At 45.0% G+C, this 21,488-nt stretch overlaps 1 protein-coding gene across 3 annotated transcripts in view; it reads right to left on the bottom strand.

The window, feature by feature from the left end:
- Window positions 1-21,488, bottom strand: part of LOC106560380 (rho GTPase-activating protein 39) — a 189,685-nt gene that overhangs the window by 22,258 nt on the left and 145,939 nt on the right. The window contains exons 1-9 of one of the 3 annotated variants that reach the window (XM_082957005.1): window positions 21,373-21,448; window positions 9,415-9,784; window positions 8,588-8,854; window positions 7,657-8,421; window positions 3,914-4,078; window positions 3,512-3,697; window positions 3,208-3,234; window positions 2,864-2,936; window positions 2,431-2,571 (exon numbers count right to left, since the gene is read on the bottom strand). In XM_082957005.1, the coding sequence (XP_082813131.1) occupies window positions 2,431-2,571; window positions 2,864-2,936; window positions 3,208-3,234; window positions 3,512-3,697; window positions 3,914-4,078; window positions 7,657-8,421; window positions 8,588-8,854; window positions 9,415-9,744 (1,954 nt within the window). In that variant the 5' untranslated portion in view covers window positions 9,745-9,784; window positions 21,373-21,448. Of the gene's footprint in view, window positions 1-2,430; window positions 2,572-2,863; window positions 2,937-3,207; window positions 3,235-3,511; window positions 3,698-3,913; window positions 4,079-7,656; window positions 8,422-8,587; window positions 8,855-9,414; window positions 9,785-21,372; window positions 21,449-21,488 lie in introns of those variants that run through there. The other 2 variants (XM_014123252.3, XM_014123253.3) reach the window with 2 other exon arrangements.

Genomic DNA, 21,488 nt, shown 5'->3' with positions numbered 1-21,488 from the left:
AAAAACAGACACTAACTGACAGCTTGGCAAGCCTAAAGGGAAAAACAGACACTAACTGACAGCTTGGGAAGCCTAAAGGGAAAAACAGACACTAACTGACAGCTTGGGAAGCCTAAAGGGAAAAACAGACACTAACTGACAGCTTGAGAAGCCTAAAGGGAAAAACAGACACTAACTGACAGCTTGAGAAGCCTAAAGGGAAAAACAGACACTAATTGACAGCTTGAGAAGCCTAAAGGGAAAAACAGACACTAACTGACAGCTTGGGAAGCCTAAAGGGAAAAAGAGACTAACTGACAGCTTGGGAAGCCTAAAGGGAAAAACAGACACTAACTGACAGCTTGGGAAGCCTAAAGGGAAAAACAGACACTAACTGACAGCTTGAGAAGTCTAAAGGGAAAAACAGACACTAACTGACAGCTTGGGAAGCCTAAAGGGAAAAACAGACACTAACTGACAGCTTGAGAAGTCTAAAGGGAAAAACAGACACTAACTGACAGCTTGGGAAGCCTAAAGGGAAAAACAGACACTAACTGACAGCTTGGGAAGCCTAAAGGGAAAAACAGACACTAACTGACAGCTTGAGAAGTCTAAAGGGAAAAACAGACACTACCCGACAGCTTGGGAAGCCTAAAGGGAAAAACAGACACTAACTGACAGCTTGGGAAGCCTAAAGGGAAAAACAGACACTAACTGACAGCTTGGGAAGCCTAAAGGGAAAAACAGACACTAACCGACAGCTTGGGAAGCCTAAAGGGAAAAACAGACACTAACCGACAGCTTGGGAAGCCTAAAGGGAAAAACAGACACTAACTGACAGCTTGGGAAGCCTAAAGGGAAAAACAGACACTAACTGACAGCTTGGCAAGCCTAAAGGGAAAAACAGACACTAACTGACAGCTTGGGAAGCCTAAAGGGAAAAACAGACACTAACTGACAGCTTGGGAAGCCTAAAGGGAAAAACAGACACTAACTGACAGCTTGAGAAGCCTAAAGGGAAAAACAGACACTAACTGACAGCTTGAGAAGCCTAAAGGGAAAAACAGACACTAATTGACAGCTTGAGAAGCCTAAAGGGAAAAACAGACACTAACTGACAGCTTGGGAAGCCTAAAGGGAAAAAGAGACTAACTGACAGCTTGGGAAGCCTAAAGGGAAAAACAGACACTAACTGACAGCTTGGGAAGCCTAAAGGGAAAAACAGACACTAACTGACAGCTTGAGAAGTCTAAAGGGAAAAACAGACACTAACTGACAGCTTGGGAAGCCTAAAGGGAAAAACAGACACTAACTGACAGCTTGAGAAGTCTAAAGGGAAAAACAGACACTAACTGACAGCTTGGGAAGCCTAAAGGGAAAAACAGACACTAACTGACAGCTTGGGAAGCCTAAAGGGAAAAACAGACACTAACTGACAGCTTGAGAAGTCTAAAGGGAAAAACAGACACTACCCGACAGCTTGGGAAGCCTAAAGGGAAAAACAGACACTAACTGACAGCTTGGGAAGCCTAAAGGGAAAAACAGACACTAACTGACAGCTTGGGAAGCCTAAAGGGAAAAACAGACACTGACCGACAGCTTGGGAAGCCTAAAGGGAAAAACAGACACTAACTGACAGCTTGGGAAGCCTAAAGGGAAAAACAGACACTAACCGACAGCTTGGGAAGCCTAAAGGGAAAAACAGACACTAACTGACAGCTTGAGAAGCCTAAAGGGAAAAACAGACACTAACTGACAGCTTGAGAAGCCTAAAGGGAAAAACAGACACTAATTGACAGCTTGAGAAGCCTAAAGGGAAAAACAGACACTAACTGACAGCTTGGGAAGCCTAAAGGGAAAAACAGACTAACTGACAGCTTGGGAAGCCTAAAGGGAAAAACAGACACTAACTAACAGCTTGGGAAGCCTAAAGGGAAAAACAGACACTAACTGACAGCTTGAGAAGTCTAAAGGGAAAAACAGACACTAACTGACAGCTTGGGAAGCCTAAAGGGAAAAACAGACACTAACTGACAGCTTGAGAAGTCTAAAGGGAAAAACAGACACTAACTGACAGCTTGGGAAGCCTAAAGGGAAAAACAGACACTAACTGACAGCTTGGGAAGCCTAAAGGGAAAAACAGACACTAACTGACAGCTTGAGAAGCCTAAAGGGAAAAACAGACACTAACTGACAGCTTGGGAAGCCTAAAGGGAAAAACAGACCCTGCGCAAATGAATGGTAATTAGCAGTGGGTGGCCATCCTGTATCTGACCACCGAAAACCGGCATCATTTTCTATTAATTTCCCAACAATTCCATATGTTAAATCGTCAACTTCGTGGAGGTTAGGTTGGTCTGTGTGCGCCATTAAAATGCATAGCCACAGCCAGCTAGCCACCACACACACATGCACGTAACCACACACATCACACACTATCTGTCATCCCACCTTTAGTATCGTTGACGGGGTCCATGTGTCTGTAGATGTATCCCTCCAGGTAGGAGTGGAAGCGAGGTGTAGGAGGGAAGAAGGCCAGACACACAGCCATGAGCTCCCAGCCCCTCTCCAGACTATCATAACGGAAGTTCTCTGTGAGAAGTAGTGCATGGGGTTAGTGTTCATTTGACTTCAGGTTGACTGCGCATCAAGCCTGTGTCTAATGAATTAATAGATTTGTTAATTATGTGTCCAGTAGTTTACACACTGTTAGTGTTATACAGTGTGTGTGCACGTAGCTGTGTGTGTTCAGGTGTAAAGCTGGCCGTGTGTGTGTGTGTGTGTGTGTGTGTGTGTGTGTGTGTGTGTGTGTGTGTGTGTGTGTGTGTGTGTGTGTGTGTGTGTGTGTGTGTGTGTGTGTGTGTGTATGTGTCTGTGTGTGTACCTGTAGTCTGACGACACAGTTGAATGTAGAGTTCATCACGAAGACCCTGGCTGCTCCAACCACGCACTGCCACCTGGGAAGAAAAGAGGGAGGGGTGGAAGAAAGAGAGAAAGGACAGAGAAGGGAGAGAAGGGAATTATTAAAAATCACATATGTTTCCATGATGTGCAGAATTAATAAACTGAAGGAAAATTGAAGCTTAAAAGACATAAATGCATAAAATAACAGAGTAAAAAAGTAGAGAAGTGAGAAGCAACACAGTGAAAGTAGATTCAAAGAGAGACATGAACAAGTAGATAGAAGCAGAGAACGGAGAGAGGGATAATAAATGGGTCTGTGCAGACCTCTAGGGCGATGTTCAGGGGGCCAGTCTTGGCACGAAAGAGAGAGAGAAAGACAGAGAGGAAATGAGGGGGGTGGAATCATTAAGTCATGTTTATTTCCTTGATGCACAAAATCAGAAGCACATAAAATGACACATGGCTGCAGAAGGGGAGACAATGGCTGAGTCCAAAATGGCACCCTTTCCCCTTTTAGTGCATTACTTTTGACCAGGGTCCATAAGGGCTCTGGTCAAAAGTGGTGCACTGTATAGAGAATAGGGTGCCAATTGTGATATGACATAAGGATATCAGAGAGTCTGCAGACCTCCAGGGCGACAGTGAGCGGGTCAGTCTTGGCCCGGCGGTCTCCCATGTAGGTCTGGATGAGTTTAAAGATCTCCACCGCCTCTCTCTTCACCGCACGGTCTGACGTCACGATCATGGGCTTTTTGATTGGCTCACTGCTCCACGCCAGCATGTTGGCTATGGACACCTTACGCCGGAACAGACCCTGAGAAGGAGGAAGAGGAGGAGGGGGAGAGGAAGGAGGAGGAGGAAGGAGAATATTTCGCTTTAGTTATACTAGATATTATATAGATGTGTTTGTGTGAGACAGTGAGTACTGAGAGTGCGCCTGTTCCTGTGTATTTTAAATTGTAAAGCGGCGTGTGTGTCTGTAATGTATCAGTGTGTGTTAAAGTGTAAAGTTAAGTGTGTGTGTGTGTACCTGTGTGTGTTTGTTAAAGTGTTTGGAGGCCCAGTTCTCGATGTCGGTCTCGGAGGACGGCTTCCTCAAGGTGAATTCTGGGAACACTCCACAGCTGGCGCTGGGCATCATGTTCCGAGCATTCCGACTCGCCTCGAACTGAGCACACGCTCCAAGATCCTCTGACTGAGGGAGAGAGGAAGAGAAGGAGAGACAGAGAGAGAGGGAGGGAGAGAGAGAAAGCGAGAGTAAGGTTGAGAGGGAGAGAGAAAGAGAGAGGAAGAGAAGGAGAGACAGAGAGAGAGGGAGGGAGAGAGAGAAAGCGAGAGTAAGGTTGAGAGGGAGAGAGAAAGAGAGAGGAAGAGAATGAGAGAGAGAGAGGGAGGGAGAGAAAAGCGAGAGTAAGGTTGAGAGGGAGAGAGAAAGAGAGAGGTTGAGAATGAGAGAGAGAGAGAGAGGGAGGGAGAGAGAGAAAGCGAGAGTAAGGTTGAGAGGGAGAGAGAAAGAGAGAGGAAGAGAATGAGAGAGAGAGAGAGAGGGAGGGAGAGAGAGAAAGCGAGAGTAAGGTTGAGAGGGAGAGAGAAAGAGAGAGGTTGAGAATGAGAGAGAGAGAGGGATAAAGAGAGAGAAACAGTAGCAGTAGATACATGATGTTAAAAGGGAATGCTGTGAGGAAAGAGAGTAGAGGACAGACTGACATCTTTTTTCCCTTTAACATCTCATGTTTTTCTTTCTTTCTCTCTGCTCTGAGTTTGAGTAGCACTGTGTTCCTTGGTAAGCACTTTCAGGCCTGCTATTTTCCACTAACCCCCGCATCTCTCCCTCTCCCTAACTGCCTATCCCCCCCCCCCCTCTCTCTCTCTCTCACCCCCCACCAGTCTATCTCTCCCTTCCACCCTATTTCTCTCTGATGGTTGAGATGGGGGCAGATTTCTGTTATGTGAGGGCTAAGTTAAGTGTGTGTATGTGTGTGTGTGTGGGTGTGTTTGTGTGTGTCTTACAATGTGATGGTAGATATAATGAGAGAGAGAGAGAGAGAGCGAGAGAGATGGAGCGAGTTAGAGAAAGGATGGATAATTGGAGGGGTGGAGTGATGGGAAAAAGAGGTACTGTAGGGAGGGTTGCACATATGAAGCAGAATAAATATGGCTTGTAGTTCCCTCCACAGGCTCCCAACCTTCTCTGGCATGGCTCCCATCTCTCTTCACACCTTAAAGAAGTCCTGCTGTCACTCTGTCTCACACATTCAGCAGCACACACAGAGAGGTGTGGGAGCAGTGGGAGCATGTGACGTGTCTCTGTGTGTCTTTGTTTATGGCCTGGTGTGTCAATGCCTTTCTGTGCGTGTGCGTGCGTGCGTGCGTGCGTGCGTGTGTGTGTGGCCTTCCCTGTGGCACAGTTGGTAGAGCATGGTGTTTGCAATGCCAGCATGGTGTGTGCAACGCCAGGGTTGTGGGTTCGATTCCCACGGGGGGCCAGTATAAAAAATGCATGAAATGAAATGTATGCATTCACTACTGTAAGTTGCTCTGGATAAGAGCGTCTGCTAAATGACTAAAATGTAAATGTATGTACATGCTTGCGACTAAGTGAGTGTAGGCCTGTCTGGTACAGTGAGTCTAGATCAGTCCTGTAGTCCGGTGATCTGTGCCTTCATTCTAAGTGATGGTACGTGTTGTGTGTGTTGGTTTTTCTACCCTTGTGGGGACCTAAAATCAACAAAAGTCCCCACAAGGATAGTAAAACAAGGAAATACATGGGGACAAAGGCTATTTTTAAACTTAGGGGTTAGGTTTAGGGTTAGGGTTACAATTAGGGTTAGGAGTTAGGTTTAGGATTTGGGTTATTGTAAGGTTATGGTAAACATTTTTCCATCCCACCCTGAACCTAGGGTTAGGGGTTAGGAAAAATAGGTTTTTGAATGGAAAAATGTTTTGGGTCCCCACGAGGATAGAAGAACATAACGCATGTGTGTGTGTGTGTGTGTGTGTGTAGCCTATCTGGTACAGAGTGTCCAGGTAAGTCCCTGTCTAGGTGGCAGTAGGTAAGTGCAATAGCAGCAGTATGGATATTACACAGGGGTTGGAACCGGTTTAGGGAACAGAACAGAAAACTGTACAAATTTTTAATATTCAAGGAACAGAATCAGAACTGGGAACGAAAGTGATCTATACTGTTTCGGAACAGAACCGTTATTTGAAAAGAATTGGAACCGGTTAATAATGTTATTTTACACTCCGGTCCCACAAAAAACGCAACAAAGCGCCTATGCAAAGACATCCGTCTTTCAATCAGAAACTTCATCCAGTGTCTGCCTGCCTTCTGTCTGCCTGCCTTCTGTCTGCCAGCTGAAAATCTTTGCCAGTGTGTGTGCGTGTAGTCTAGCTGCCCCTCCCCCTCCAAAGCATAGCTGTAGGCTACTGACATTAAAAGCGTGATTCAGAAGATAGGGAGAGTGATTTTTAATTAGAGAAGAATGGATTAACTTTTTAAATGCCAGTTAGGTGTACTAGTTATCACATTTTACATTGGATTTATTAACTACAAAAAGGCAAGACGTGTTTTTAATTCTGATACCGCTCTGCACACACAAGCTTGTTAGCTAGCTACCAAGCTTTGGTCTAATGTTAAATCTCTGACGTTCAAAGACATTCACAGTTCCTTCATAGAAGCCACTCCGGAGGCATAATTCTGTGGGCCTAATTCAGATCATGCATGTCAACACAAGATGCCCAGCGCTTCAAGCCAAGCTTCCTCCTCCACCCTCTCTCACATCCCACCCGCAAAATGTCAGTTGTATCTCGCCCCCTACACTTGTCATTCCATCACTCAAACAACTCACTGAGTGTCACAAGCGTTGGAAGGATTAGACCAAGGCGCAGCATGTATAGTGCTCACCTTCATTTATTTTGAGAGAACACATAAATAAAATAACCAAACGACAAACAGTTCCGTAAGGTACACAGACTAATACGGAAAACAACCACCCACAAAACCCAAAGGAAAACAGGCTGCCTAAGTATGGCTTCCAATCAGAGACAACAAAAGACACCTGCCTCTGATTGGAAACCATACTCGGCCAAACCTGGAAAACAAAACATAGAAAATGCAAACTAGAACACATTCCCCCAGAAACAAACAAACCCCAAAACACACAAAACAACCCCCCTGCCACGCCCTGACCATTCTACTATGGCAAAATGACCCTTCTCACTGGTCAGGACGTGCCACTGAGCTTTAGCTTGCCCACTCCCTAGCAAGCTGCTCTATCCACACTGTATACTTGGTGAAGTAAATTAATGTCAAGCTAAATGTAAAAAAAATACAATTTCAGAGGTTTAAAAAGGAACAGAAGGAACAATATAAACCTGGACATTTTTTTGGTTCAAACCAGTTCAGAACTTTATTTACTGGTCAGAACAGTGGAACGGAACGAAAAAATGTATTATTTTGTTCAGAACGAAACGATTGGAAATTAATTTTGGTTCCAACCCCTGGTATTACATAAACCAATCTCACCCCATTAAAATTATGATCTGATTCTGCACATGATAAAACATTCATGGACCTAAGGCAGCTAGGGCGAGGCTCTGTGACAGAGAAGATGAGCTAGAGTTCGCAGTCACACAGTCACATGTGCACACACCACACACACACACACACACACACACACACACACGGCGACATAGAATATAAGAGCTAGAGTCTGCACTGCACTGACAGACTGTGTGTGTGTGTGTGTGTGTGTGTGAGTGTGTGGATACCTGTGAGGGGTGTAGGAAGGGTTCAGGCGAGGCCAGGTTGGTCTGTACAGACAGGCTCTTCTCCAGCAGTGCCTGAGGGAAGCCCAGTCTGTCGAAGGTGCTGCGTTTCCAGTGGTAATGCCCGTGGTGCCCGTCGCTCTGTGTTAACGCCTCGTCCTCGCTAAATGCCCTCACCACTGGGCCTGGCAGGGGCAGGGGCACCGCCCCATCGCTCTCGTACCCGTCTTTAGACCCTCCTCCCTGGTTAGAGCCCCTGGCCGAGCCCCCTTCCCCCGGGGCTGATTCCCAACTGCTCCTCTGTTTCATCACCTGCTGGGCCTCCCACGCCAGCCTGGCCTGGTTCATCACCGCTTCCGACAGGGTCCCCGACATCGGCCCCTCCTCCCAGTCTGCCCCAACACCACCCCCCCCTCCACACCTCCCCAGCTCCTGGGGCAGGGAGGGTTTCCGGGTCTTGCGTTTGCGGTTCCCCCCGGGCGAGAAGCCCCCTCCTCCTGTAGACCCAGAGAGGGAGAGGGAGTGGTGCTGACTGGAGCTCCAGGACATAGAGTCCTCGTAGAGCAACCTCTGGCCTCCGCCCTCGCCCCCCTCCTCGCTCCCGTAGTCCAGCAGCAGCCGGGGGTCCCGTATCAGACTCTGACTGTGTTGGAGGGTGTAGGAGCCTCCGTAGGAGCCCCCATACCCCCCCATGGAGGATGGGGTGGCCGTGGAGGTCCCGTAGTGAAGGAGCCGGTCGGCTGTCTTACAACGTGGGCTGGAGGAGGACTGTTGGAGGAGGGGGAGGAGGAAGAAGATGACTTTATTGTATAATGTACACGAATGTCCAACTGGTGCCAGCAACCCTCCAGTTACCGTCCTACTGTCAGACATGGGATTCGAGCCGGCAACCCTCCGGTGGCTGGCCCATCTCTCTAACCTCTAGACTACCTACCTGTTCCACGTAGACCAGCTGTTTGACATACTCCTTCCCTGCAGGGCTGTACTCCAGACTCTGGGTCTTCTCTGGACACTTCTGTCTGGTCAGCACCAGCTGGCCGTAGGGGGAGTGGCTCTGTTTGGGAGAGTGATAGAGGGGCGTCGCCGAGGAGGGCTTTCCCCGGGCCGGGGACTTCCCTGTGCCATACAGCAAGGAGGAGTCAGAGCCCAGGTGGTGCATCACGTCCGTGGGCGGTTCTTCGTAGATGGGCGGGGGCTGGTACTAGAATAATAAAAAACAATAAGTATCCCAAAAAAGTGTAGAAACTGCACATAGAAAAGACAGGCGACAATCAAATCCTAGAGCAATTAAAATCAATCATAACATGTCCGATCACACAGGGACACTGGGAAAGACACAAAGAGGCAAGTAAAACAGAGTCAATCACAGAGCATACCATAGGTTAGCTGAAAGATCACAGAGCATACCATAGGTTAGCTGAAAGATCACAGAGCATACCATAGGTTAGCTGAAAGATCACAGAGCATACCATAGGTTAGCTGAAAGATCACAGAGCATACCATAGGTTAGCTGAAAGATCACAGAGCATACCATAGGTTAGCTGAAAGATCACAGAGCATACCATAGGTTAGCTGAAAGATCACAGAGCATACCATAGGTTAGCTGAAAGATCACAGAGCATACCATAGGTTAGCTGAAAGATCACAGAGCATACCATAGGTTAGCTGAAAGATCACAGAGCATACCATAGGTTAGCTGAAAGAGGTGTGTTTTTACATGTTTTATGAACGTGTTTCTGTAACTGTGTTGGAGTGTCGTACCTCCGAGGGGGGCTCCTCGTAGAGGGGGGGTTCGTAGGTGTAGCGGGGGGAGGGGGGCTGTGAGTCGGCCGAGGGGCGACGGTGTGTCCCGGTACCTCCGCCCCCTAGCTCCGCCCGTTTCAGGAAGGGCGACTGGCGGCGGTCGACGTAGAGGATTGGAGAGCCGTCGGGGCCGGTGTCAGGGGGGGCGGAGCCTCCAGAGGAACGGCGGGTACGGGAGGCGGTGCCGGTGCCAGGTGCGGGGGTGAGGGTAGGGGGGTCGCAGGGGGAGTAACCGTTCCCCTGGTGAGAGAGGAAGCTGGGTTCTCTGTCTGTCACCTTGATCAGCATCCTCTCCTTGGTACCTGTGTTCCATCTGAATGGAGAGGTTCTGAGGGGGGAGGCAGAGAGAGGTAGAGTGAGAGACAGAGTTAGTTATTGTATTTGGCACAGGGGACAAAGGAGCTATCAGGTGTGATTCTGTTCAGTTACTGGTGTGTGGTGTCCAAAGTAAATCCTGACCAAGTTTGAACACAGACAGCATAGCATTTCAACTTTCCCATATATGAGTTAGTGGTTGGAACAGAACAGAACAGTCAGAGACAGGAGTGAAATCCCTAGCCTGGTCCCCGATCTGCTTGTGCTCTTTTTCCAACTCCTGTGGCGTAACAATGACCATAGGAGTTGTCAAGTCAGCACAAAGAGATCTGGGACCAGGGTGTGAAGCCATTGTTCTACACAGTTGACCTGGTGCTGCTGTCAGTCACACAGCAGACAGGACAGCAATGTCCTGACCTGCTGCTCAGGAGACAGGTACAACTGGACCCTGGCAGGAAAGCTACACCTAACCCTAATCATGGTATTCTCATAAAATATTGTTGTATTCTTATGGATTGTTTTAATGCAATATATGAACTGTGTATCACAATACTGAGTGTTTTTCAGTAAACACCCAACAACAGAGAGAAACTGTGAGAGAAATATAAATTATGAGTTTTAGGAGAGAGGGGGAGAGAGATAGAGATGGAGTGAGGGAAGGAGAAAGGCAAAGAAAGAGAGAGAGAAAAAGGTGTGAAATCGATTGCAGCACTAGCCACCCTCGGCTTCAATAGTTCCACGCTCTGATCCCCAAGGCCACAGCTGAATACTGGGGCGGCCAATGAATGTGTGTGTGTGCGTGCGTGCGTGTGTGCGTGCGTGTGTGCGGTGCGTGTGTGTGTGTGTGTGTGTGTGTGTGTGTGCGCGTGCGTGTGTGTGTGTGTGTGTGTGTGTGTGTGTGTATTGAGGGGGTAGGATTAAGGATTACATGGTTGTGTATGTTGGGTTATACCACACTGTGCTAGGGAGCCATTAGATACAAAACCACCTCTACTCTTTTTTCCCCCCTCGCTCCCTCTCTCCACATCTCCTCTGTCATCTCTTATTCTCCCTCCTGGCCTCTCTGTCACTCCCTTGCCTGTCTTCTCTCATTCCATCCAGCTCTTTAAATATCTATCTCTCTCTCTCTTTCCCTCTCTCCCTAGAAACTCAGTATAAAGTGAACATTTGTTCCTCCTTTCCCTAGCTATAAATTATTCCTATACATTTGACCTTCAAATCAATTTACACCCTGCATCCCACTGCTGACTTGTCTCTGAAGCTAAGCCTGGTTGGTCCCTGGATGGGAGACCAGATGCTGCTGGAAGTGGTGTTGGAGGGACAGTAGGGGGCACTCTGGTCTAAGGCGATCCCAATGCCCCAGAGCAGTGAATGGGACATTGCCCTGCGAAGCGGTTTCGTCTTTCGGATGGGACGTTAAATGGATGGCATGACTCTCTGTGGTCATAAAAAATCCCATGGCACCTTATTATAAAATGTAGGGGTGTCATGGCTAAGTTCCCAACCTGGCCCCATTCCATCATGGCCACCTAATCATCCCCCTCATTCTTAATTGGCATATATCACTCCTCACCTCTCTAAATGATAAATCCAATCAATGAATTATGTTCCTCTGAATCTCTCCCTCCACACTGGGGAGTACCATGAGAGTTATTTAAGGTACTCCTCAAAGAGGTAGGGTTTTAGGTGTTTTCGAAAGATGGGCAGGTACTCCGCTGTCCTGATTTTATGGGGAAGCTTGTTCCACCATTGGGGTGCCAGGACAGAGAAGAGCTTTGACTGGACTGAGTGGGAGCTGCCTTCCTGTAGGGGAGGGCCAAGAGATCAGAGGTGGCGGAATGGAGTGTTCTGGTTGGGATGTAGGGTTTGAGCATAGCCTGAAGGTAAGAAGGGGCAGTTCCCCTTGCTGCTCCGTAGGCAAGCACCAGGGTCTTGAAGATGATGCAAGCTTCGACTGGAAGCCAGTGGAGTGTGCGGAGGAGTGGGGTGACATGGGAGAACTTAGGAAGGTTGAACACCAGGTGTATTGACTGGGCGTGGCTTTAGCCACTGCAACGATTGAATTAACTCAATCAATGTGATCAACCAACCTGTCACCAACCAACTCGTAAAATGACATCAAATCAAAGGGGAATTTGGAGCACCTGCATCATTTGATGGACATCAGACACACGTACTGTATGAGCACAAACCCAGCAGGAGAAGGAGAAGAGAGAGTGTGATGTGTATGTGTTCAGGTGAGGGCAGGCAGGTTGGGCTGACAGCTGCAGTCTGTCGCTTCTCTGCTTCTGAAGATCAACTCCAGATGGCTGTGAGATCTGACTTTCTCCACATACATTATGGATCTGACACACACACACACACACACACACACACACACACACACACACACACACACACACACACACACACACACACACACACACACACACACACACACACACACACACACACACACACACACACACACACACATAGGCTGAGTGTATACAATGCATTATGGATCTGTTCATCAATATGCTGGACCTTCAGGAAGACTGAACTCCGCAGCACTGCAGAAAACCTCAACTAACCGGTGCCCCCGCACAATGACTCTGTACCGGTTCCCCCTGTATATAGCCTCGCTACTGTTATTTTACTGCTGCTCTTCAATTATTTGTTACTTTTATTTCTTATTTTTCTTTAGGTATTTTTCTTAAAACTGCATTGTTGGTTAAGGTCTTGTAAGTGAGCGTTTCACTTTTGTATTCGGCGCATGTGACAATATGATTTGATTTGATTTGAAAACTCCTCTCTGCCACTCAGTTCTCAACCTCATCTGTCTGTCCCTATCTCCCTAATGATGATCCTCTAACAGTTTTTGCATAAACAGTGTTACAGACAAATGTATTAACATCTAGAAGACATTGTGTGATTTCTGTGAGGGATGGAGGAGGATGAACCACCCTTCTGTGTGGTTCAATAAAGAGAAGGCTTTATATTTAGGATGATGGCAATGCATTGGCACACAAACACACACACGTACACATGCGCACACACGTACACATGCGCACACACGTACACATGCGCACACACACACACACACACACATACACATGCGCACACACACACACACACACACACACACACACACACACACACACACACACACACACACACACACACACACACACACACACACACACACACACACACACACACACACACACACACACACCAGGGTTTTTGTTAGCAAACTGTGGAGATGGACATTTGACCGGCAGCATTTTTATTTAAATGACATTTAAGAAATTTACCAGACTAATGCATTGGGTGCGTAACCTGATTCGGTCGTCCACCACAGTGCTCAGAATGACAGAAATCCCATTTAGATTATGGTAATTCATCTTCACAGAACATGCAAGTTGAGGGTGCAACGGCTTGCATCCTTCTTACTGAATTCCAATGTACACTTTGAAGATATTAGAATAACTGTCTACATTTACTTTTCTTCAGCCAACAAGATGAGTAACAAGCAGCAAAATCACAAGCCTATGTCAATCTACTATCCCCCATAGTAAAAAAGTTGACCTATTCTATTAGTCAGCTTGTCCTTCTGTGTGAGAAAGAAACAGCCTATTCCAAACAGACTCTGGGACAGTTGTGGGACGATAGATCCCAGATTCATACAACCAGTAGGCCTAGGATACATCCAAAACAACATTAAGAACAATGAGTCTGATGCAACAGATCAGAACCTTTTGCTTAAAATGTTGATAAACTATTGCTTTTTCACATTACAAGTGCAGCAATACACACAAGGCAGTAGGCTATGCTCGCATGTTCGTTCCATTAATGCAATTAGCGGGAAAACACAGTCATGTGACCGAGATGAAAATATGCATTTGAGATTTTGAAAGAGGGAGATCTAAAGATGCAACAACTAGCATGGGTTACTAAAATGACTAGGATTGTGCCTTTGACTACTGAACAATGAAATAAAGTTGATTTGAAAACCAATAGAACATGAGAGAAATAGGCTACTGGTTTCAATAGAATATGGAAGTCTTTATAAAATAATTAGCTGGACGTTTGGTTGGATTTTGGCTAGGCTACTTTGAAGCAAAGTAAGACATGCCTCATAATATGTAGTAAAACGTTCAGGTTTCAAACTATTAAGTATATGTTTTAAGTTTTCAAAATGCAAACGGCCTCTAGCTCATTGCAAAGTGGTGTGTGACACGCTGAAGCCTGCCTACTGTTGCCTATATGCACTTGAATGGCGAATGGAAAGCACGCTTCAATTACCAGTTGAGAAATAAAAATAGTAGCTCTTTTTAATCGTGGGTATCAAAACTGTTTTTAACACGTGATTGCATTTAGAACTGTTACACAATGATTGGGCTTATAAAAGCACATGCTTCACTCCAGCAGAAACGAATGAGCTGTTTGAGAAGCTGTAGCAGCAGCTCTCGCGCTGTCTGGCAGATTTTCCACTCATAGACTCTGTATCTGTATACATACACACCAATTTAATTCCCCAAAATTATGCAAATTAACCTATAGACCAATAAGCATGACTGGTCAAATGTATTTACATCTACTGGTATTTCCAAATACAGCCGGCTATTACCGGCTAATGGAAATCCTGACACACACACACTACTGGGCAGACAGTGACATAGTGGGAAATAGGATGGCTCAAAGGCAATCTTTACTTCAGTAAATTCACTCTTCTTTTTGTCTTTCCTTCAAACGTCTCCTCATCTCTCTCTCTCTCTCTCTCTCTCTCTCTCGCTTTCGCTCTCTTTCTCCACGGTTACTAAATGGAATCGTTGTCTTTTTCTGTGGACCTCAAGGTCAATACCCACAATCCATCTTGGAGACAAACCACAGTGTTTTCCATAAATAGCCGTCTACTTTAAAAAAAAAAATTTTAACTAGGCTTTTCTCATATATTTAAAAATATATATATTTTTTTAACCTTTATTTAACTAAGGAAGTCAGTTAAGAACAAATTCTTATTTAAAATGACGGCCTACACCGGTCAAACCTGGACGACGCTGGGCCAATTGTGCGCTGCCCTATGGGACTCCCAATCAGGGTCGGTTGTGATACAGCCTGGTTTCGAATCAAGGTGTCTGTAGTGATGCCTCTAGCACTGAGATGCAGTGCCTGTCACGTCCTGACCAGTATAGGGGTTATTTGTTATTGTAGTTTGGTCAGGACGTGGCTGGGGGTATTTGTTTTATATGGTTCGGGTTGTGTGTGTATGTAGAGGGGTGTTTGATTTATGTATTCCGGGGTTTTTTGGGCACTGTTCTATGTTAGTGTATTTCTATGTTCTGTCTAGTCTAGTCTATTTCTATGTTTAGTTTATTGGGGTTGGACCTTCAATTGGAAGCAGCTGGTTATCATTGCTTCTGATTGAAGGTCCTATAATTAGGAGTTTGTTTTCATGGGGTTTTGTGGGAGGTTGTTTGTTGCCTGCATGACTGATTGGCGTTCGGTTTGTAGTTCTTGTTTTGTTCTTAAGTGTTCTAATAAAGTGAATATGAGCACTCAACCCGCTGCGCCTTGGTCCATCCAACACGACGACCGTTACAGTGCCTTAAACCGCTGCGCCACTCGGGAGCCCAAAAAAAGCTTAAATTCGCAAGTCAGAAAAGTCTGTATAGCCTTCTCCCGCTAGAATTAACAATATGCATCTTCTAGGGATCTAGGACAGGCGCCTGCCAGTCACAAAGCGAGGGGTGACAGGGAAACTGCTGGTTTGTCAGTCTGCTGTCTGTCCCGCCTCTCAGTATCTGTTTTATTTTTGTATGCTGGGGTTGGCTGCAGTCGAATTTCCTTTCACAGAGGAGGGAGAGCATGATGCCTCTTCATTGTCTCCTGTGAGTGAATTTACACATCCCATGTCATGTAAGTGGTAACAATTAGTTGAAATCCACTTAATTATTGTTTTGTGGCACATTATTTTATTTTGTGTGTTTAATAGGCCACGGAGTTGTGGCGCATAGGCTATTTAGTGTGATTTGATTGACGACCGAACAGCAAGTGTTGACTAGTTCATAAAAGGTGTAGAACGTACTGAACAAAGTCAATCTCCTATATCCCATTGCTATTCATAAAATATACAACATAATTATTTGTCCATGGTTATAAAAGCTAATGTCATGATACTTATATGGTGTTATTAAATATATTGATATAGGCCTACTGATTTGATTAAAGTGTCGACAATGGCGTAGTCAATCTGCTGCTTTCTGTGTAGCAAAGCCCATGTTTAAAACCTGTTTCATTCTTCATTCATACATGTAGGTCTATTCATGGGAGCCTGACTTTGTATAAAAAGTGTGGGTGCACAATCTGGCAGGGGGTCTGGGGGCCCTCCCCATGAAAGTATTAGCATTTTTTTTTTGCCCAGCAAAACAAACATCATTATGGCAATTCATATCTTGCAGTAAAACTGCAAATATGACTTTAATCTCAAGAGAAGACAGGTTCAATGTTAAAAAAGGTTCTCTTACTTAGAAAATAGTCCTGATCATATAGGCCTAGATGATATCCCAAACAACTAACAACACACTGAATTCATATTTTTTTTTGTCATTTTAATTGTAAATTCATATCTTCCTATTCAATACCACAACTAATTTCACCAAATCTGGGAGGTAAAGTCGTTAAATTATTTAATAATGTTGCTGAGTATTTTGGGTGGAATCAAATTAAATTTTATTTGTCACGTGCCGAATACAACCTTCCCGTGAAATGCTTACTTCCAAGCCCTGAACCAACAATGCAGTTTTAAGAAAATAGGATTAAGAAAACATGTACTACATAAACTAAAGTCAATTTATTTTTATATATATATACACAATATATACACAAAATAACAATAACGAGGCTGTATACAGGGGGTACCGAGTCAATGTGCGGGGGTACAGGTTAGTCAAGGTCATTTGTACATGTAGGTAGGGGTGAAGTGACTATGCATAGATAATAAACAGCGAGTAGCACCAGTGTAAAAACAAAGGGGGGGTCAATGCACATAGTCCGGGTGGCCATTAGATTAGAATGTACAGTGCATTCGGAAAGTATTCAGAGCACTTCCCCTTTTCCACATTTTGTTACGTTACAGACTTTTTCTAAAATGTATAAAAAAAAAAAATAATTGTTATCAATATACACACAATACCCCATAATGACAAAGTGAAAACAGGTTGTTAGAAATACCTTATTTACATAAGTATTCAGACCCTTTGCTATGAGACTCAAAACTGAGCTCAGGTGCATCCTGTTTCTATTGATCATCCTTGAGATGTTTCTACAACTTGATTGGAGTCCACTTGTGGTAAATTCAATTGGTTGGACATGATTTGGAAAGGCACACACCTGTCTATATAAGGTCCCACAGTTAACAGTGCATGTCAGAGCAAAAATCAAGCCATTAGGTCGAAGGAATTGTCCGTTAAGCTTAGAGACAGGATTGTGTCGAGGCACAGATCTGGAGAAGGGTACCAAAAAATGTCTGCAGCATTGAAGGTCCCCAAGAACATAGTGGCCTCCATCATTCTTAAATGGAAGGAGTTTGGAACCAGCAAGACTCTTCATAGAGCTGTCTGCCCGGCCAAACTGAGCAATCGGGGAAGAAGGGCCTTGGTCAGGGAGGTGACCAAGAACATGATGGTCACCCTTACAGAGCTCCAGAGTTCCTCTGTGGAGATGGGAGGAGTCTCTGAATGTCCTTGAGTGGTCCAGCCAGAGCCCGGACTTGAACCCAATCCAACATTGCTGGAGAGACCTGAAAATAGCTGTGCAGCGATGCTCCCCATCCAACCTGACAGAGCTTGAGAGGATCTGCAGAGAATAATGGGAGAAACTCCCCAAATACAGGTGTGCCAAGCTTGTAGCGTCATACCCAAGAAGACTCAAGGCTGTAATCGCTGCCAAAGGTGCTTCCAGAAAGTACTGAGTAAAGGGTCTGAATACTTATGTTTTTATTTGTAATACATTTGCAAACATTTCTAAAAACCTGTTTTTGCTTTGTCATTATGGGGTATTTATTGTGTGTAGATTGATGAGGAAAATGTAATCAAATTTAGAATAAGGCTGTAACGTCACAAAATGTGGAAAACATCTATGGGTCTGAATACTTTCCGAATGCACTGTACCAGAGGCCACAAACATAGAGCTTGTTCTATTGCCCCATTGGACCCCCCCAGCCCAGAACTCCCTGGCTGGCTACTTTTTCTAGACTACTCCCATGGCTACACCATATCCTTACCAAAAACACTGCAAACCAGTCCCTTTCTTTAATGTCCTGGAATCACAAAAACCCTAGAGAACAACTAGTACTGGACCACACACTGCCCAACACCACTGACATTACAGTTTTTTCGATTGCTTACACACTAAAATGTAACTTTTCCCACAATTAGCAAAACCTTACACTCAAGGAGCAAAACACAAGGCTAGATTTGCACAACTGTAAGCACATTGTCAGCCTCACACTATTTGCAAAACATTACACACAGTGATTTGCAAAACACTAAACACACTTGTATACATCAGACACAGAAGTATATCATGATGTCACTTCCTTGCAATTCCATAGCACTGACTGTCAAATGACCACACCTATGAGCCAATCTGTTAAACACAGCCATCAGGTGCACAAACACATGATTGCTAAATTGTAGACACACCAATCAGGTTTAAGCACTATAAAAATGCAGCAGGTAGGTTCACCTGCCTTCAACCAAAATGGAAGGAGTCAGAAGAAGAGTGAAGGTGAGAGGAGGAGTACACAGAGGAGGAGAAGGAGGTAGAGGAAGAGGCAGAGGCCGAGCCAGAGGTCGAGGAAGACCTGAAGCAGGAGGAGAACGTGCACAAAGAAGAAGAGGACCAAACTTATCAAATGACATTCGTGCAACACTAGTGGACCATGTTGTGAACCACGGATTGACGCTGAGGGAGGCTGGACTGAGAGTTCAGCCAAATCTTAGCAGATATACAGTGGCATCTGTCATAAGGACTTTTCGACAGGAAAACAGGTAAAAGATCTGTCTACAGTTACAGTAATCAGCCACTTATTGTATGCACCATATCAGCACTTGTGATACCCCTTCCTGTGACATTGTACAGTAAGTTACATGTATTATTCTCTACATAGGATTGAGGGTCGGGAACGACAAGGAGGAAGGGGGCCCATATTCACGCAAGAACAAGAGAGAGAGATAATAAACATGGTTTTGGCCAATAATGCTATCAGGCTCAGAGAACTACAAGCCAACATTATCGGTGACCATACCATTTTCAATAATGTCCATCAGGTCTCAGTCAACACTGGCACGCATCCTGAAAAGACATCAGGTTCAAATGAAACAACTTTATCGAGTGCCTTTTGAGCGGAATTCAGAGAGGGTCAAACGGCTGCGGCATGAGTATGAGGAGGTTTGTATTGTTCACTTTAGCACTGTGATGTTGCATACTGCACACATTACTTTTTTACATTGACTGTATACTAGACCTATCCTGAACGACACAATCTTGTCTTTCACTGTATTTCAGGGAGTTTTGCAGATGGATGCTGAGGAAATCCTGCATGAATTCATATATATTGATGAGGCAGGGTTCAACCTCACAAAAGCAAGAAGGAGAGGCAGAAATATCTTTGGCCACAGGGCTATAATCAATGTCCCAGGGCAACGTGGGGGTAACATCACCCTTTGCGCTGCCATTTCACGGCATGGGGTTCTCCTCCGTCATGCCAAAATGGGCCCTTACAACACACCTCACATTCTCGCATTTCTGGACCGATTGCACCACATCGTCACAGCAGGTAATGAAATACACCAGATGCAATACACTGTCATCTGGGACTGGTTTCAACACCATCCACAGTTGACAGTACTATACCTTCCACCATACTCTCCGTTTCTAAACCCTATGGAAGAGTTTTTCTCTGCATGGCGGTGGAAGGTTTACGATCTCCAGCCCCAGGCTCAGGTACCCCTCATTCAGGCCATGGAGGACGCCTGTGACCACAAGTCCACGCCGCAGCTGTGCAAGGATGGATTCGACATTCAAGACGGTTCTTCCCGCGTTGTCTTGCTAATGAGGATATTGTTTGTGATGTTGATGAAATTCTCTGGCCAGATCCAGCTAGGCAAAGCGATAATGTATAGTATGTTTACTGTAGTATTTTCTGTACAATATTGTCCGTTTTTTTTTTTCAGATTATTTTTTATGTTTGTTGTTGTTATTTACTGTAATTGTAACTTGTACTGGATACTGTCACGTCCTGACCAGTAAAGAGGTTATTTGTTATTGTAATTTGGTCAGGACGTGGCAGGGGGTGTTTGTTTAATGTGTTTCGGGGTTTGTTGGGTATGTTCTATGTTAGTAGATTTCTATGTTCTTTCTAGGTCTTCTATTTCTATGTGTAGTTTATTGGGTTGACCTTCAATTGGAGGCAGCTGTTCCTTGTTGCCTCTAATTGAAGGTCCTATTTAATAGGGGTGTTTTTTCCATGGGATTTGTGGGTAGTTGTTCCATGTGTATGTCGCAGAGGACTGTTTTCTCGTCGTTGGTTTGTTTAAGTGTTTGTTTTTGTTTTTCATCTTAATAAAGAAGATGAGTATTCACATTCCCGCTGCGCCTTGGTCCCATCTTTACGACGAACGTGACAGATACAGTATTTTACGTTTGTCTGTTTGCTGAGCTAACAGTGTTATGCACACTACTGTAGTAGCATGAAAACTGGGACATGTTTTGTTGCGATTCTCCATGTTGACTGATTTGGGTATATGGAGAGAAATAAATGATATTTTCCTCAGTCTGCAGCATTGGTCTTGTGTAGTGTTTGTATAGTTGCACTTTCTCTGTGTACTTCATTTACAGTACTCTAATCACTGACAATAAGACTTGCTAAAAGTGTTTTAGGTTAGCAACAGCAGTGTGTAACTGGTTCAAAAAGATTGAAGTCATATGAAATGTGTGTGTTTCGTATGGTAACAAAATATTGTTTTTATGAAGTCGTGTATAGTTTTGACAAAAGTGTTCCATTTTGCAAATGATCTGAAGTGTTGTGCTACTTTGGTGTAGGGTTGTGCTAATTGTGTGTAGTGTTTTGACAAACCGGGCCCTGTTTTCAAAATTGTGCTTAAACAATTGAAAAAAAACTAATGAACTCTGAAAACCATACAAAACCACTGAACACTAACTCTCTTAAGGGGACATAATCACTGAAAGTGTGTGTGTGTGAGAGAGGAGAGATGGTTTGTCAGCTCTGGCAGAGACAAGAGCAGAGAACACATTTACAGGACACTGTAACCCCGGCCAAGCGATTTCACCAATCATAGAAGACTGCAGCAGATTACAGCTAATGAGCAAAAGACAGACTTGTTAGGGAGGGAGGGGGAGAAAGAGGAGAGTGAGTGAGAGAAACAGAGCGAGAGAGAGATGGGCAAATAGAACGTCAGAGAACCTACAGGATTTGTGGTTGTGGTCATGGTTCTGTATAAGACTTAGATACCCCTCTGCCTCCTCTCTGTGGTCGAGTTAGAGTTAAGATTGTGGTCGGGTCATGGTCAGGGGAAGTGTAGTGTTTACTGTTACCTGTCTGCCTCCTCTCTGTTCCCCTGTTTCTCTGATGTGGTCAGTTCCTGGTCCAGTGTTTAGGGTTAGTGTTGTGGTAGTGTTAGGGTTGTGGTCAGTGTAGTGTTTACAGTTAC

Source organism: Salmo salar, chromosome 10 (assembly GCF_965601325.2).
Source record: "Salmo salar chromosome 10, fSalSal1, whole genome shotgun sequence".
Taxonomy (NCBI): Eukaryota; Metazoa; Chordata; class Actinopteri; order Salmoniformes; family Salmonidae; genus Salmo; species Salmo salar.
This window is presented reverse-complemented; position numbering and strand designations above follow the sequence as displayed.